Source organism: Haemaphysalis longicornis, unplaced genomic scaffold, assembly GCF_048455015.1.
Source record: "Haemaphysalis longicornis isolate Haplotype H1 unplaced genomic scaffold, Haemaphysalis longicornis Haplotype H1 scaffold_14, whole genome shotgun sequence".
Classification (NCBI taxonomy): Eukaryota; Metazoa; Arthropoda; class Arachnida; order Ixodida; family Ixodidae; genus Haemaphysalis; species Haemaphysalis longicornis.
The window spans coordinates 32,998,127-33,017,110 of NW_027526245.1; the positions used below are offsets into that span (position 1 = coordinate 32,998,127).

The window sequence follows — 18,984 nt, forward strand, 5'->3', positions numbered from 1 at the left end:
CTGCTGAGCACGAGGTCACGGGTTCGATTCCCGGCTGCGGCGGCCGCTTTTCCGATGGAGGCGAAAAGCAAAAACGCCCGTGTGTTCGAGATTTCGGCGGACGTTGAAGATCCCCAGGTGGTCAAAATTAATCCGGAGCCCTCCACTACGGCGCGCCTCATCGCCTGCGTTGCGTCGGCGCGTTGAACCCCACAATCAATCAACTTACAGATTTACCCATCGGGACTAAACAAAATATAGGCAAATGGTCACTGATGTCTGCCGAAAAAAAGACCGTTCGATATATTCGGGGCATGCGCATTGGTAATACACAAATCAAGAAGTGTTGCGCTTCCCTCTGCTATACGCGTCGCAGCATGTCTTGATAAGATTCGCACACCCGTATGACGCGACTATGTTATCTAGTTGGCTAGCATTTCCATCAGTGCCTAGCATATTTATATTTATGTCGCCCATTATGACGAACGTTGAGCTTTTGAATGGGTTAGGAAGTTTAATATTTTATCCAGAAAAATTAAAAATTGCGACTTATTGCCAGATGGGGGTCTATATATTTGGACAACTGTGAGTGATTTAAGGCTAATAGAAAGGCATTCAACGTTTCCACTGATAAAAGAAAATTCAGGTAGTACATCATAAGTAACACTGTTTTTGATGTACATTGCCACACCACCACCCCGACTAGCGGCCCTTGTAAGGCCACAATAACTGTAATTGTAAAATTTGGGTGGTGTATCAAGCTCTGATAACCATGTCTCAAAAAAAGCAATAGATCAAATTTCAGATTGATGTTCGCAAAAAAGTTGTCTAGTGTGTGTTGTTTATTTCTAATACTTCGTACATTTAGGTGAAAAAGAGATAGGAACTTATTGGAATTTAAACCAGCATGTGCGCTATTGGAAGAGCTATGGTCATAACAGTCTGTTAGCATTGTCAAATGACAGCTACAGGGAAGAAGATTCCATTCATTTGCGAGTGTCCTGAATACTAGTCATCTTTTCGAGGTCATCAATGCTGAAGATACGCAAGGCAGGGGATCCTTCGTTTCTTCTGGCATATATTTTGCCAGCAGCTGTCCACACGTACCTCCAGCCAGCCTCTTTCTTCTTTTTAATGGCAGCACCCAACAGCTGCTTACCATACCTGGTCAAGTGCTTATTTACGAACACAGGGCTGTTCGTAAATGTGAAGACAAAAGCCTAATTGGACCTTGTGTTGACCCGCTGTCCAGGATTTTGTGTAACCCCAGTCAGGTTTTGTTGAACGCCAGTCAGCCGCACCCCCTGAAAGCTCGCTACGCCGGGCCACCGCCACTCCCCCACCCTAAAACCAGAGTTTCAATAAAGTGGATTCTCTCTCTCTCTCTCTCGTATTTAACGTGTGGCTGCGGCCTGACCCCCTGCGGCGCTGCTGCTTCCCTTTCCCTGCGCGCGCTCCGTCGTCTTCGTACGACCCTCCTCCGACCCCTCTCCGGCATTGCTCCGATTTTCTGCACAGTTTAACCTCGTTATAACGGAGTAGTCGCGGGACAGTAATTTAGTTCGTTATATTCGATATTCGGTGTAAAAGTAGAGCTAAAAATCAGCTCAAACAAATCCGTAATCCGGCTCCCGCAAAAAATCCTTGATGCAAAAACGCATTATTTTAATCTCGAAGGTGACACTTATCTTTCTCACTACGGCATTTCAAGCTCAATGAACCACAACACGAGACCGGAAATTACAGCAGAACGAAGTTCATTTGACAAAACAGGCCTGCGTTCCTATTTTTTCGAGGAAGGGGGTGATTTTTGTCTGGTGGCTATTAATAGCACTGTGCATGATGAAGTTTTCCGCAGTATCCACGAACAAAGGGGCCTTTTCTACTTCTGCAGTTTAGGACGCCTGGAGTTTTAAATGCAGAGCATTTCAGTAACTCACGATGTCACCCGCGTTGACGTCCGTAGTCCGCACCGCACCCCTCCCTACTATAAAAAAAAATGCTATCCGGCGCCCGGTTTCGATCCCTCGACCTTGCGGGCGGAACGCAATGTACATGGTGCTCTACCCACTGCGCCACAAAGCCGACACACATCGGTACGCTACGAACGCGCCTTATATCGTTGACTCATTCAAATTACTGCTGACGAGCGCTCTCTCGTCAGCAGTTGTCACAAGTGCAACAACATTAACGTAACTCAAACTACTTAACGGCGTGCGCCCCCGAAAATGCTCTGCATTTGATCGTGCCCCTCGCGAGGGGGATGTTTCACTGCGTCTTCTCTCGGTCGCGGGACCCGTGGCGCCATCTGGCGGAGGCGCGGCACAACTCGTAGCACTTTCTTTGAAAAAGCGCCTCGAAAGCGCGGCAAATATGAAATAGGGATGACGAGCTTTATTGTTGTTTTTTCTAGGTCCTCAGTTCATGGGCGGAGCTGAAAGGCCCGTGACGTCAAAATCAAAAAACAACAAAAGAAAAATCTTTCTGGGCTGTTGAACAAGCGAGACGAGGTTGATTTTTTTCATTTGTGCGAGGGCAAATAGCGTCGTGATTCGTGAGGCAAAATTGCGGTGAGTACCGTTAGAAGTAAAGATATTTGGAGCAGTCCTGGACGCGGCCGTGGTTCTCCTGATTGAGGCGCAAAGTGACGACGCCCGTGTGCCGAGATTTCGGCGCGCATTACAGATCCCCAGATGGTCACAATTACTCCGGTGCCCCCCACTACGGCGCGCCTCATAGCTGGGTGTGTAAATCTTCGGCGCGTCAAACAACCAAGTTTTTAATTTTGTGCAGAAGCACTCCACGAACGCGCCAGTAAACCATTTCTTTAAATGATGCTATTTCAATTAGCTTCTCAGCCTACTGGTCAAATATTTCTTCGTTATATCCGATAGTGAGCGCAGCTGTCGCAGTTTCACTCTCGTTATAAAAGAGATAAGTGTCACTGAAAAGCCAAAGTTTTTATTTAGTTCACTATAGCCGATAATTCGCTTTATCAGTGTTCATTATTACCACTGTACCTCGCGGGTTCCACGAAACGAGGGTCTACGCCTTTCGCCCTAAAAAAAAAAATCCCCATCCTGCGTAGTAACGGGCTCCCTGACGTCAGGGCACCTATGGCGGCCGTGACCAACATTGTTTAAGTATGTACCGCACGCGATGCATTTTGGAGACACGTTTACGACGCAGCAAATAGAGTTCTTTTTCTCTCGTTTTTTTTAGCAACTTTGTCGTGGCCCGCATAGCGCTCGACAGGAACGATTTGTTGGTAGAGTCGGGAAGCACGCGATTGCGACAGACTGACGTAGCGTGCCTGGGACGGCATCGATCACTTCGCACATCTGCTTGGCAATTGGGGAGGGGCTCCATTTTTCGGCCCTGCGTAGCGAGGGACTGTCTCGCGCGATTGTTCACGGGACGGCGGCCGCTCTGCACGACGCCCTGCTCAGCGCAACCATTTCAGGTATGCGCCAAATGAGGCTTAATATTCGGAGAGACGCCTGTTGTGACATTTTTACAGCAACCAGATCTAACCACATGTGTGTGTCGGTGTTATTCCGCGCCTTCCTAATGATAAGAGAAAATTCTGCGCAAGCAGAGTGGGACCTGGAACACAGAATTTATAAGACGTGAAGAAAATATGCTACCTCTGTCTCTAATAAGAAAAATCTACTACCAGTGCATACTACCGGTGATGACATACGGAGCCGAAACTCAGCAAAAGCAAACTCAAGTCAGGTCAACGGGCCATGGAACGAATAATGTTAGGAGTAACACTCAGGGACAGGAAACGAGCTACCTGGATCACAGAAGATACTATAGGTAGAAGATAATATAGTTCAAATAAAAAAAAAAGAAATGACTCCGGCAGGCCATGTAGTGAGATGGACCGAGAACCGGTGGACAATTAGGGTAACAGAGTGGATGCCAAAAGATGGGTCTAGAAGAAGGATTGATGAAGGGATGGAGGAATGAAAATGCGGAACTTCGGGTGAAAACTGTGGACCCGAGCAACGCAGGACAGGGGCGGTTCGGGGGTCAATGGGAGAGGTCTTCGTCCTGCAGTGGCCCTAAGCAGGCTGATGATGAAGAAGAAGAAGAAGAAGAAGAAGAAGATAATCTGGCCTAAAGTATTGGCTTTATGGACAGTGCTGGTTACAGAGAAGAAAGACCTTTGAATTCTTCCTGGGATCGTGCAAAAAGAAAACGAAAGGACAGCTCAACACGTTTTCTATGACTTGAAAATTATCCCTTAAATCTTGAAGCGAAAAACACAAGCAACCCCTTTCTTATGGTTGCGTGTACAGGGATTGTATAGGGTCAATGGTATTAATCAAACCGCCTCGTGCAATGTAGCAGCATTGCTGTTTCCTAGAGAGTACAAAAAGGAAACAATGATCACACAGTTCGTATTTACTGGTTTATTAACCACGCTTTTTCGCGATCTGTTGCTTTATGTTGGGGAACTTGCGGAAAACTGAATAGAGGCAGTCTTCCGAACACACGCCGTTAAGTCGTGCAGCTTGCAAACGCATTTCCTTAGCGAAGTCGTCTTCCGAATTGAGCGCAACATTTGTATGCGGCTTCGTAGCCTCTGAGAGCGAAGCGTTCACCCCTTGCATCGCATTTGTGCCATGATTTGTGCCATTTAATCTAGAATCACATTGCACACTTTCAGAATGAACTCAGCTGTCACGTAAATACAGCGGGAACCAGACGCCCTATGTTGGGCAGATGTCAGCTGCTCGCGTACATATGTCGAGCGTGTTTGTCGTTTCAATCCTTCTGCAAATAAAACACTCTTCCGGGCCTCAGTTAATACTGAAAAAAAAAGTTCGAATCTTGCCACGAAAAATTTCCTTGATGTCATGATGACCTCCGTGTGTGAATCTATACTGTCCACAGTGTTGTCAGCGCTGAAGAAGTCTCTTTTACGTCTTGTGGTGACTTGCGACATAAAAGCGGGCCGATGGTGATAATTTTAATCAGCGATAAGTCTTCTTCGCTGGATAGTCCAGCCACGGCCACTCCATGGAAGGAAGGTTCGCGCTGGCAAAGGGTGGGGCGTGGCGGTAGAGTTTCCAGTTGCAGCCGCAGCTTTCGGCGGTGGCGCCAAACATCGCGACGGCCAAAGTTACTGTAACCTGTTGTAACCTTTAAAATACCGTTTCTCTTTCCTCTTCGCCGCTGCTCAAAATTAGCGGCATTCATTGGTTGTTTTCGGTCACGTGGCCCAACGTTCGGTCCAACCACCCTGGCCGACGCCGGGCGCCCGGCGTCGGCCAGCTGTACCTTCGAGAACACTCTGCCCAGCGTTATGGGCGTGATTTCTCGCATGCTGTTCTTGCCAGCTCACGTGCGTTCGCGCCTGAAGTGGGGAGCACAGAGCAGCGCGCGCTACAGACGCCGAGTTCGCGAAGCCGGTTGCTGCAGGTTCGTGCTAACGCGGTCCACTCTGAGGGAGATGTGAAAGCCTGCGGACACAACGATCCGGGCCTGCCAGTTATATGGATAACTTTCAGCGGCAAGATTGGAAATCCATGTGAGGTGCAACAGCCGCGCCTCCGAAGAAGGGAGAGGGGCCAAACCAGCTCTGCTGTTTGTTCAGTTTTGCACCGCTAGTGCAAGGTGGTACAATCGTTTTTTTTTTTTTTTGCTTCGCGGTCGTCACTAGCTGAAAAAGTCATTTATATAGCCGCGTGAACGTCGTTTTCGAGTTATCTCTCCTCGTGAAGTCGTCATTGTTTTGTTTGGTGAAGGTGGTGGATCACTTTACCCGTTCTTCTCTCATGTCGTACTTCCGTTGAAGCGAGTACGGCATTCCGCTGAGACCACCTTGTCCCACCGTACCTTGAATGTGGACGACCAGGTGCCGTTCAACTCACCTTCGCATTGGTTCACCCATGCGGCAGCCGGGACTTTTTTTCCTGCACACTGCGCATTTTATTGCATCTTGAGCACCACCACCAAAGAGGGGTAATGACTAACTTTAAAAGGCTCACTGCGTTTAAGTACGCAAGGTTGTGTGTTAGGCGTCGATGTCAAGGCGGTCCCCTTTCCAGGCATACTGCTCGCCGGTGCGATCTGACTGACACACTGTTATGCGGTCCTGGGCGCAGGAATGGCGAGCACGGCGCGAGACGAGGGCTGGCCGGAGCCATTCCGAGGCCCCATAACGGTGCGCACGCTCACCGTGGTGCCAAGCTTCGGTCCCCTGGAGCCCGCAAAACCACCCGACGCCCGGCTCCAGCAGGCTCGCGCCGCAATGTACGATCAACGGCGACCATTCGTCGTTCACAAGTAGTTTAGAATACAGAGGAGGGACATAAATACTGGGAGCAATTCCCCCCAGGATTGTGTCTCCGCATAATGTGGCCCCCGTGACTTCACCGTCACGCGAGCGTGCACAACTCCGAGCGCATTTGAAGCGGCACGTATCGTCGGAAAGAACTGGAGAAAACACTAGAAATCGTATTATTCAATGTCGTAACTGACCTCCTGCCCCGGCGACAGCGCCATTACCGAGCGTTACAGAGCCAGAGCCGCCCCCCCCCCCCCCTCCCACTGCACACACAAAGCGCCATTCGCTCGCCACTTCTTCGCAAACCTTATTCGATCTTGGAGGGCTCCTCTAAAATGTTAGTTGTTTCAACTATTAGTCATGATGATGGTTGGTTGTTCATGGCGCGAGGCCGACTGGGGCAAAGAGCGCCAAAACAGTTGTTATATATGAAACATGAAGAGGTAAACACTAAAACCGGTTAGAAGAACAAAAGTGAAATCAGTGAAAGAATTAGGATGGCTGGGCCACTTGGTGATTCTGCGTGGTATGAAATTAAGTCGGAAACTTTCACTTCCGCTAAATAGTTAAAAACGCGCTTGACAGAAAACATGGGATCGTCAAACAGGAAAACCGCTGGGTGTGGTGGGATGTGTTGCCTGTAGAGTTGGGTGAAGTGTTTGTGTCGTATTGTGTCGAGCGCTTTGCATTGAAGAAGTACGCGGGTCACGGATAGGCCGTCTCCACAGCTGCGACATCCCCTGTGCAGGTAGGAGTGTGTTACATGGGTGTGGCCTACTATTATTACTGATAAAAAGATCCATTTACGCAGAAGTAATGCAAAAAAATGTCTGAATATTTCCCGGTAATAATGAACGCTTGCATCACGGTAAAGCTTCTGTGCAGGGGTGTAGGACGAGGTGAGTAGCACGTGACGTTTTTCAAATTCTCCAACTTATTGAGATTTTCTTGCTCACGTAAGCTAAACTTCCTTGACTGAAATACAAACAAATGCATTTTAATGGAGGTAGAACCCATGTCAGGGAGAACTTAGGCTACTAAAGTTCCTCAACAGGGCAAGCGCATATACTACAAGAATTTTTTTTTCTAAAAAATGTTTTTTAGAGTCTGATTTTATGCTTCACAAAGTAATTTTAACCAACTTTGTTAAAGCTAAGCGAAGAAGAGTGGATACTAGCACTATTTCTTTCCTTTGCGTGATACCAACAGTCTGCTTTTTACTTTCTTCAGAGTATACAGACTCAGATAAAGCCCAAAGTGCGTGCTATTGGGGATGACTAACGATGTTATCAAAGCTTGAGACAGTAATGATGAAGACGAACGCAGGCTGTTGAGGCATGGCTGCGTTATTTATGTTTGTGTTGCAGTGCGAAATATGTGGGTCAGCAATCAAACGAGGCTTCTTTGCACAACGTTGTTGTCGTGCAAAAAAACCAACAGAAGGCAGATGTATTGTGGTGGAGACAAGACGTGTATGTGTGGCGGCAAGCATGTGAGTTCGAAGTTCTTACAATTGCTCATATTAGAACATTCTAAAAAGTTAATTAAACAGCTAGAGCACTTAAACTTTGCGAATAATGGAGTAGAATAGTGCAGCAAACAATAGTCGCGAGGTATCCTTATTACTGCGTCTTGAACACGCAGTATGTTTCCAGTGTTTAACTACCCGTTTTTTTCTCCATGCGTCAACTCTGCTAACATTTACTATTTTTCAAATTGCTAATTACCTTGCACCAGCGCGTAATGACTCATGTTCCGACTTTTTTTCCAATAGATAGAGTGGGCACGGTGGGCCTTGCGCAAGCAGGGCTCTGACCAAGCCATTCTTCTTTTTCGTTGGTTTTCCCAACGCTTTCTTGCGTCGTTATGCTGAACCCTTAGCCAATTTTCTCGTTATTGTTTTTCAGGCGTCCATTAGATCTGCTATTATAGCTCAGGATGTTAAAGTGGCGCGGGTTGTTCCTACCTATAAAAAAGGTGACCCTCTTTCTTTCGCTAACTATCGTCCAATTTCTATTCTGTCGTCCTCATGGAAACTTCTAGAGCATATAGTAGCAACTCTTATCTTAAATTTTCTTGACGAACACCAGATTCTATCTCCACTGCAACATGGTTTTAGGAAGGGCTTTTCAACCACAACTCAATTATGTTCAATTGTTCATTCTTTTGCTTCAAGTCTTGATGATGGTGGGCAGGTAGATTTAATGTTTTTAGACTTCACCAAAGCGTTTGACTTAGTACCGCATCATAAATTAATTCACAAACTGCATCTCGTCGGGCTTCCTTCTTTTCTTGTAGCATGGGTTTCGGATTATTTATCTAATCGAAGTCAATATGTAGACATTGATGGTTCTGCTTCTAGTACTCTTCCAGTAACCTCCGGAGTCCCACAGGGTAGCGTTCTTGGCCCCTTACTTTTCCTAATTTACTGTAATGATATTGTCTCAGTAATCAAAGGACCCGTTCGTATTCGACTTTTCGCCGACGATTGCGTTATCTTTAATAATATTCTTTCTACTAGTGACCACAAAGCTCTAAACTCCTCTCTTGCTGCAATCCTCTCCTGGAGCCTTGAATGGGGCATGGTACTAAACCCGGATAAAACCGCCTTCCTCCGCATCACCAATAAACGGATTCCTCACCAATTTTCGTACTCTCTTGCAGGAAATCTCTTAAACCAAGTTCAGGAATACAAATATTTGGGCAAAACTTTAACAAATAATTTAAGCTGGAACTCGCATGTTACTAACGTTTCTTCCTCTTCCTTTCGTAAATTATGTTTACTTCGGCATAAGCTTCGAGACGCTCCAGCTAATGTTAAACTACTTGCATACACAACGCTAATTAGACCTAAACTAGAATATGCTTGCGCTGTTTGGGACCCTCATACATCAAAGAATATTGACGTATTAGAAAAGATCCAAAGGAGAGCTATTCGGTTTGTTTATTCAAAATTTCGTCGCACAGATTCTGTTTCCGAGCTCATGCGTGACAACGGAATTGCATGCAGCGCAGAAGACAGTTTTTCCGCCTTAAATTATTGTATTCACTTTATCACCGCAAACTTGCTTTAGACTGTAGTTCTTTCTTGAAACCCCTTGCCACTCGCCGTATTCGTCATTCCCATTCTCTGTCCTTAAGCCCGATGTTCGCCTCCACCAATCTGTTTAAATTTTCCTTTTTTCCCCGCACAATTAATGATTGGAACAATACACCCGAAAATTGTGTAAACTCTCTTGGTTCATTTGAGGCAAATGTTTAGTTGTGCATTTGTATTTGCCTCTAGCGTTCACTGTTTTATACTTCAGTTCTTGTTTCTGCTCTTTGCTGTTTACTGTTTGTATTTGGTTGATACTGTTACCACATTATGCCCCTCCTGCTTGGGCCTACATGGCCTGCAGTATGTTCCTAAATAAAAATAAATAAAAGATATACTGCATTGTTATATTGGACATACACTGGTATCGTAACACGCGCCCAGCCACTCGTGTGGAGAATTGTCCTGCTTGTTATATATACGCGACACATATAGTTAAAACTTGACTTAACGAAGTCAGCGGAAACCGCGAAATATTTTGTTTAATCGAGCGCTTCGTAAAATCGGGACTATCATTTTACAAGCAGGTGATTCCATAAATACCATGTCTAGAAGAAGCCGCATCCGAGCAGCCACCGTGACATCGTAATCGCGGCGCTCGCCGCCGAGAATTTAGCAATGCGCTAAAAGTCCGCGGTAAAGATAATGACAATGCAACGCTAGGGCTTTGGGGGAAACGAATTTATTACTTTGCAGAAAAGCCTGTGATTTTCGCCTGCGTGATCTTCGTTAGCATTGGGCGCCACCATTGCTGGCGCCACTTAGTACCACTGATTAAAAACCGCCACTACTGAGTTTATCTCCTAGAGCTCTGTAAAAGGAAACCCAGATCCCTAGTTTTTTTCTGACTGGCGGAATAATCTTCGTAGCGTTCCGACGAAACACATACGAAATTCCTCTTTTTTTACGCCCAGCTTTCCCGCTCATGGCAGTCATGGCAGCTCATGGCTGATGGCAGTCCTTACATTTAGCGAAATGTTAACTTTTTTTTGCCGTGAATATTGGGGGTGAAAACTTGCTTTGTGCACAATTTCAAGTCTCGCACGTTGCGAGACTAGGTTCCTGAGCCATGGAAACTATCCCATAGAAATGCACGGGGAATAAGATTTGACAGCGAAGTACACACGAAATATTCAGAAGCTTCGAAAGTAATTTTAATATTTTATCTTCACGTTGACTTCTTGCTTAATGCCAAATATCACTTTCCTTAAATGGTTTTGCTAGGTTCTTCAGAGGTGGGAATTTTTGAGCGAGAAAGCTGGGTTTGTAAATAAAATTTGCCTGTTTCTCGAAACATTTAATTAAATCAGGAATGGCACTAAATCTGTTTCGTTAGTTCGAGTTCAGAAAAACATTGATCCGTATAGACACCTGCGGAGGAATCCGATTTCGTTTGTTAGGTACGGAAATTCGCAAGGTCGGGTTTGGTTAGATCGAGTTTTCGCTGTATTTTGTTTTCTTGACCGCCCACTTTTTTTCCATTGCATTCCGTTTTCATGATGTTGGCCATGCGAGCTGGCAAAGACACTTCTAAATTCAGACGCTCACATTCCAGCTCTGGTAGTTCCTCTTCGGAGCGCACGTATATCCCAAATCAATTGCCTTCGCTGTCGTCATTCAGTTCGTGCAAGTATTTGCCGGCACAAGTGCTCCTCATTACGATCATGGTTGCCGCTCGGAGACGGCTCGGTTTCAGCCAACTCCACTTGGAGAATAAATGGGCTCACAGAACACACACGCCCCACATGGTGAAGGATACCACCCTCCGTGTAATTCTTAGAGAGAAAAGGCGGTCCCGGTAGAGGCGCCGGTCACCTACCGGTTACCGCCCTGCTCTCTCTATATATATTGGAAGGGTCAAACTGGGCGCCTCCAAGTGACGCCACCACGTCACCAGGAGCTGTAATGGGACATCATGACGTCAGACCTCTAATCGGTGGCAAAAATGCTCTCCCGGGGACGCTGCGCTTGCTACAGAGTGCAGTGCATGCTGGGGCATGAGCTCGTAATTTTCATGGCGGGAGTGGAAATTTATTTGAATGGCGGGTAGCATATACCCCCGATGTTTCAAGCAGCGTGCGCTGCCGTGATTGGTCCGCTTTGAAAACGGTTCATGTATCCCGGAAGCGGCATTTGCTATGTCCCCATACGTCCGCTTCCGTCGGTGATGGCGCTCTTCGCTGCCTCGAACTGGGCAGCGTCCGGCGGGCGCTGTGGTGGCGCGGCGGCACGCTGGTGCTGTCGCTGCTGGGCTTCCTGTACCAGGCGTCCGAGATCGTGCAGGAGTACCTGGAGCACCGCAGCGCCGTCGACCTGCGCATCGAGGGCACCGGTACGCTCCTCTACCCGGGCCTCTCCTACTGCCTCACCAACTGGTACGCCCCCGCTTCACGCTCAGCGTTCGCGGTCGGTCGGCCTCAGGTTGACGTTATATAGACCTTCCCATCACAAGAACTCACACATGCCACGCACGTAAAGTTTAAATTGTGCGAGTGAACTTTATTGTAAACAGCAAGAGCCACGTTAGGTATTCGGTGTCGTGTGCTAGTGCTGCTTTTCCCATTTACATGCGCTGGGTTGAGGGGTTCGATCTTGCCAGCGACAGCAGAAATGTCTCTCCAGCTGGCCTGGGCCGGGAAAAAAACCCGCTCGATATGAGGAAAGCCTGGCCACTGCGTTATGCAGTGGAAACGAAACACCAGCCCATGTTTCAGCCCAAGTATACAGTCTACCGTTCAAGAAGAATAAAGCAAAGAGCTACAGCGGCAGTGCTTGTCCTTGAATACGAACCTGGAATTCTTAGGCAGCGCTTTGTGCTCGTCTTCCTCAGCTGACCCCTCATCGCTGGCGCTGCTCCAAAGTTTCCACGAAATGATAAAAATAATCAGAATCAAGGTTTTCAACGTTCGTTCTTATACAGCATGACATGGTTTAAGAAAGAAACATTAAAGCGGTTGACCCTCGGAAGCAAGCGATGAACAATTTCTTATTATAAGAGGCTGAGTTTTTGCACTGTGACAGAACAGCGGTAACACAGCAGGCAACATAAGCGAAATGTTAAAGTAGTCGCAAGGCTACCGCTAGAAGCGGGCCGCTTGCAGCCGCGTTGTGCCACCAGAGTTCGAGGCATAATTCCCCGTTGCACTGACATTGTAACAAAAGCAGCGGAAGGATCTAAGGATACGGTTAAAAAGGTGCTGGAGGAGATTGAAATGCTAAGGTGCAGGATACATTCAGTAACGGTGCGTGTTCGGTATTGTGAATCTGTGTTTGAAAAGCGTGGGAGAGTGCTCTGCGAGTGTACATCAGGACCACAAAGGCACCCGCGTACTGAAAATGTGTGAACCTCATTTTAATACTTGGAACAGGTTGTGTCCAAGGTAAATCATTAAAAACAAACCAAGGCTTTCAGTTTTGTGTCGCACAAATGAGTCACCGAGGTAGTACAGAATCACGCAAGTGACGTTTCATACTCCTGTGACTTCTGAAATTTAGGCTCGTTTTGTGGAAAATCAGCGCACCATCTGATTCAGTTCAGGTCATTTTCGATGTAGCGAATCTATTCACTGCATTTAACAGATATATTTAGAGACAACGAGAGGGCGTTTGATTTAGTGGGAACTGCGCAAGTTATACAACCAGTGATACACCCGATACTTCAGCAGTCGTTTTTATAGACCTGATGGGGTTCTTAGAGGGGAAATTTGGGGAAGCTGGTAATGATATAACTCACGCATCTTTCTAGCCAAAATGACAAGAACACAGAACAGCGCCTGTTCCATCCGCATTCCTCTCATGTGTTCTAATAATTTTTGCCCTAGCAAATATACATAAATTGCCCCTGCTGGAGTAGAGATAGTAATACGCCCACGAAACCTGCCTTGTGTTTTGTGTACTTATGTGTATCGTCTGGTCGCACCCGGTCGTCTTACCTGTGCTCGATGCGAAGCCCGATTTTTTTCACATTTCTTTTGTATGCTCCGCAGGGTATCTGATTTAATAGCGAGGGCGTTTCGCCCTTCTGTCACTATACAGGAACGTTTTTTCTTTAATCGCCAGGGTTCTCCATCTAATTGACGGTTCTGGAAAGTGTAGAGCGGAAAGATAAATGCTCGCAGGGAAAACACCATGGCGTTTATTTCACCGACACTTGTCTGTGTGTGTCGCTTTGTTGACCGCTACTTGGCCGCTTGGATTTAGTTCTGTCTGTAGCGGACCACAAGTTCGCCCCAATAAACCTTGTTTATTGGAAGAAACCTGCATTGTTCTTGGGTACGTGGCAATATATGAACAATGTTTCAGCCATTTGAAGGTTAGGCACATCGTATTGTTCAGCAAGTACAAAAGAGACCTGAAAGAGAAGTTTAAGAACTGCATAGAGAGACCTGAGATTCAGGCTCAAAGATGCACATGAAGACATCGAATGTTTCGCTTGAGGACCAGGCAGCCATGCAGTACTTCCGTCCACTTCAGTAAAGCTCGATTTTGGACTAGTTAGTACAAGCACATGTTTAAACGGAGAGCGTTTTAACTTTGCGCGTTGTGTGGTGCTTAGCCTAAGGACGTGATTGAGATCTTGTCCGCGGCGGCCGTTTTTCTGATTCAGGGGAAGCACTCTTGTGTCGGTGTTTTTGGCGCACGTTAAAGATCCCCAGGTGGTTCAAATTAGTCCGGAGCTATACCTATGGCATGCTTAATAAATAGATCAGGGGTGTTTTCGGCGCGTTAAGCCGGCAAAACAATTATTGTGGGGTATACTTATTATGCGTGTGACACTCGCGTCGTACCTGTAAGTGCTACACCTACAATCCACAATCCTTCTTCCTGTGTCTTTTCGGATTCACTTAGGTTCACCCTTCCCGAAATTGCCGTTCCTGTGCGTGTTCCCCAAGTATATTTAAAGCGCTGCCTGTTTAGCTATGCCTTTCATTCTTCAAAATTAATCCGGAGCCCTCCACTACGGCGCGCCTCATCGCCTGCGTTGCGTCGGTGCGTTAAGCCCCACAATCAATCAATCAATGCCTTTCATTCTAGGTTGGGAAATGCGAGAAGGGTCCGATGGATGTAATTATGAGCGTAACACAAGCGTCTCTACTACAATCGATAAGCCGGAGTACAGGAACACGTTTATCGAGACACTACCCCCCCCCCCCCACCGCCCTCCGAATACTCTTCCAAGGTGAAGGCGCGGATTGTAATTAAGTTTGGTAAACACACATCGCAACAACAACAGAACCGGTAAAAAAATTGCGCACGAAGCCAGATAAGGTTCGGTCACATACATTTAAATAATGAACACTAGGTTGCCTCGGCCCTTGAATGCAATGGCGCCTCTGCCTCGTATAGTTACGCAGACAATTGTGCTGGCCATGGAAAGACGGCTTGCAGGACGCCAAGCCAATAAAAACAAATGAACCAAATCAAACCAAATAAAGAAATATACAAATTCGGGATTGTAATTTGTGTGCCTGGTGAACTAGGCGTTAACTGAAGACGTTATTTACCGAATTCATCGTGCAACCAGTTCTTCCCGCGCGCAGCGAAAACTACAGATAGGGTGGTCATGCGGCTTTCACGTATTTTTCAGGATAAACAAGGAAAAGCTCTGCTACCGGTACCCAAAGTTCTGCAACTTCAGTGACTCAATGGTAAGCTTCTCCTGGAAACTGAAAATTGGTTTAGTTATGGCTTAGTCGTGCGCCGATAGGATTACAACCACCTACGCACGCAAGGGGAAAAATAGGGGGTGCTCAAGAGTCTGCATTTGTTATTACACCGAAAACGGCGTTCTCGAGTGAACTTTAGTGCCTCCGTTCTATTTTGCTCAGAGCAGCAGCACTCACAAGTCGGCAGTGCACAGAATTAAAAAAAAAAAACGTGCCGGCTCTCTGTGCAATTATTCAATTAAAAAATATGTGATGACAAATGAACGATAGTTTAAGCATTTTAATTCAAACACTGTCTACAGCAAGGCGGTGGCTTTGCCTGTTGCGGTACTTCAAGCAAAGCAACGGCGCTCGGAAGCGTATTCAGGCGCACTCGGTACGTCAGGTGGGCACGTAGCGTTGCCCATTTCGTCGTCTAGTTGTGACTGGCCCATTTTATTCACCGTTGGAGCAGAGATAGTTGTAGACCCCTGGCCCATTTTCCTGGTGCAAGCTCACCTAGGGTTTTTGGCTAATCCACGCCTGCTCGCCATGCCTGATTTCAAGCGTGGGCTGAAAGACAGCCCGTGTGTACTCATTTTCGGTGTGGGTAAGGGACCCTTGCATGAAGCAACACAGCGCGCCGGCCTAGTTGGAAGCGATCCATGGCAACGAAGGCACAAAACAACGAAGGACGAAGAACAAACGATAAGGAAGAGCGCACTCTAATAACTGAAATTTTATTATTTCAACGAAAGACCTATATGCCTACAAAACTGCGCATCATCATTACGAAAAGACTTTCCTACAGCGCACAGAGCAAGCACGTGCCGGCTCCGGATATTACATGCAAGAAGATAGCAGTGATATGTCTTTGTCCAACAAAGCCACGGAAGGGTGACTTACACACTTGTTTTTGTACTTCGCAATATTAAACGCTTCCACAGTCTCTCTGGAAGTTTGATTGTGATGCGTAAACAACGCAACAGTCTTATAAAAAAAAAGGTGCCCAGCCAAAGGTGTACACTGCGTGGCTAAGTGCGTGAAAGGGCTTCCTTTCAAGTTCGACGCATGTTCCCTGTTCTTCGTTGTCGTTTCTTCTTCGTCCTTGTTTGTTTTGCGCCTTAGTTGCCTTGGACCTTTGCATGCCTTCCTCGGAGGCAGACAACTGGCGACGGGAGTAATGTGGCTGTGGTATAGTGGCGGTCCGCTTAGGGATAATGGGGAACAGCGCATGGCGGCATCGGTGGTGCCACAGCAGAGCACTATGTCTTGCCGGGCAGTCGCATAACACACACTTCCTTTACTGCCGGGGTCTATACCACCCTTGTAGCTGGTCAAAAGGTTGAAACGACCAGCCACCATTTCCAGGTGCTCTTCACTACAGACAAAAGCTATTGCTTGGTCAACATTGTTGAAACTCCACACTGCCGACTTCAATACTATTCGAAACTGGAAATCAACGGGCCATCAGAGATTGTCGTAAACATATATCTCTACAGTAAAATCGACAGTTGGGCTAGTAGCGCCGTCGTGTGTGTATCCTCACCTTACGTTTTGTCTTTAGCGCTACTTAATGACATATATGTCTACATCTGCATCACGGGCTGGCGTCCTTCCTACACGGTAGCCTATCCCACTATGTGGAAAACAGCGACGCACACTTACGCACAGGCATGCCCGGTGGAGTAATGGATCTTTCAGTGACAACATGGAGTTTTCCGACAGTAAGACGCCGCGCTGTTCGAAATAGTTGAACCTTTCCTTGTCGCAAGGACAAGAGGCAGAAGATAACTTTATAGAATGCTTTGTTTGGCGAGTTGGTTCGTGGCTTCAAAAAATTAAAAAGAGGGCAGAGGACGAGGACAGAGAAACACAGTAGACTGGACGGGCGCTCACTACTAACTAGTTCATTTCGAAACCATTCTCTTCATATAAACGTCAACACATCAGAGGCACGCCTGCGCACAGAACACCTGAAAAGCCCTGTCCTCGTACTTTGCGCTCTTATTAATTTTTTGAAGAGACAGAAGGTTTGCCCTCCGTCGGTTAACTTCGCTGGGGCGCAGGTTATCATCGAAGATTACCGCTGAATTATGACATACCGGTGTTTTTTCTTCATCGAAGGGTGTGTCGGCCACAATCTGCATAATGCGGGTTTCTACGGAAACGTATTCCTACGGCGTGCGGTTTGTGTCTTACTATAACTGCCCTTCTCTTGTATTCACAAGTGCATTCAGAAAACAAATTATGTTGTTCCTACGCTGTTCTGATTTAGTTACGTTCGGCAGAAATGACTCTGTGGGTGAATGACGTAGTCGTTTTCAGTATGCTTTCTGACGACCAGGCAGCCAACTCGTGGTCCCAATTTCTCTCACCGCTGCTAAAGGGATGGAGTATCGCGATAGGAACAAGGAACCTTTATGAAAAGGGGAGGCACAAGGCGAGAAAGGGCGTGAGAACAAGGGGTAGCAGTGAATAGCGTCCCTTCAGCTTTCCAGACAAAGGCCCATAAAGCGAAACCTTTGTATAAAACAAACGTTTGGGAATGTCGCGGTCAGGGGCTCCAAAACGGCTATACATCGACACTGCAGAGACCGAGGGAAAATGGGGGCTTTATGGATTATGGAAAGAACCTTACGTAAGTCAAGGTGTGCAACACGGGGTTCTAGCGTGGTAGGGAGTGGAGGAGAACGGATGAATTTGTATTGAAAGGGGATACTGTTGGGACACCCGCCTAGTCTGGGAGGTCCTGCATTGATTGACAGAGCACACCCTTCTCACCAGTGTGGGCTGGGTCCCAGTGTCTTGGCTGCATGCTTTCAATGAGGGGCGGATCTTGCCAGCCGTCCAGCGTTCATTAAAGGGACTCCGCAACGCTTTCGATAAACGTTTTCACTCTTTCCTTCGCATATGAAAGCATTGCGGAAGCTATTGATAACGCCAGCATAGACCGGAAAAGCGTGACTTGCTAGTCGCTGCAGATTCGCCTTCCGCTTCTGCTTTGCCTTTGGGGCGATTTTTAAAGTGGCTACTGAAAGGAAGCCGGCCAAGACCACCACATCGCTGTAAGACGTAATTAGAGCGCTCGAAGAACACCAAGACCTGGACAGAGAGAAGTATCTTTTGAACAAGTTTCTAAATTATCTGATGGGCATAGAGCCGTAATTTTTGGCTGAGGTAGTTTGTCACCCCATATTCCAAGTACTGGGTGTATTGGTTGACTACGTTCTTAAAGCATTGAAGATTTATAAAAAAAGTAGAAAAAAGCGTTGCACGGTCTCTAATGTAATCCAGAAGGTTCTCTAACGCTGGGTTGTAGACATAGCGAAGTAACTTGTTTGGAGTCCCCTGCCTGGTGAGCGGAATATTTGTGGTTAAACTTCGACAGCGAGACAAAACATTCTTATTAATTAAGAAGTGGCAGTGAAACACTAGTCCGGGGGCTATCTATGCGTTGCCCTAGCAGCCTTCGGCAGAGTCACCAAGAGAGTCTGGTACTGCAGTTTACAGCTGGTCAACAGTGTCGCCCACATCTCGGAGGACGAACAGGTGGAGGGGTGGTAGGGCTGGGCTGTATCTGAATCCAGGAGGGTGTGTTAGAGGGTACCTAACAGTTGGTGCAGTTTCTATGTAGCAGTGTATTGTGTGGGGTAAGATAAGCGTACACGGGTTGAGTGTACGAATTGGAGCAGCTTCAATTTTTACTATGGTTGCAGGGACGTCTATCACGGCGTGGCGACCATCTGTGCACTACTCTCTTTGCCGTATTCTTAGTCGGTGCTCCGCTCCATGTGTTTCCTCGACGCGGCTGCGTGGAGGATCCTGCACTGCCTTTATATGAGAAAATCGATTTCAAGGATCTCCTCAACTGGAGACTACAGTGGAAAAGGAATCCAGAATGTCATGGTTAGGGAGGTGACGCGGTTGTGTTATTAAGGTGAAAGCCTTCAGTGTCTTAC

At 46.9% G+C, this 18,984-nt stretch overlaps 1 protein-coding gene across 1 annotated transcript in view; it reads left to right on the plus strand.

Moving 5' to 3' along the window:
- Positions 1 to 3,336: 3,336 nt before the first annotated feature.
- LOC144165034 (uncharacterized) overlaps positions 3,337 to 18,984 on the plus strand; it is a 111,574-nt gene continuing 95,926 nt past the window's right edge. Inside the window, exons 1-4 of the mRNA XM_077695194.1 lie at positions 3,337 to 3,442; positions 6,099 to 6,246; positions 11,576 to 11,752; positions 14,965 to 15,025. Of these exons, the coding sequence (XP_077551320.1) occupies positions 6,101 to 6,246; positions 11,576 to 11,752; positions 14,965 to 15,025 (384 nt within the window). The 5' untranslated portion in view covers positions 3,337 to 3,442; positions 6,099 to 6,100. The remainder of the gene's footprint in view (positions 3,443 to 6,098; positions 6,247 to 11,575; positions 11,753 to 14,964; positions 15,026 to 18,984) is intronic.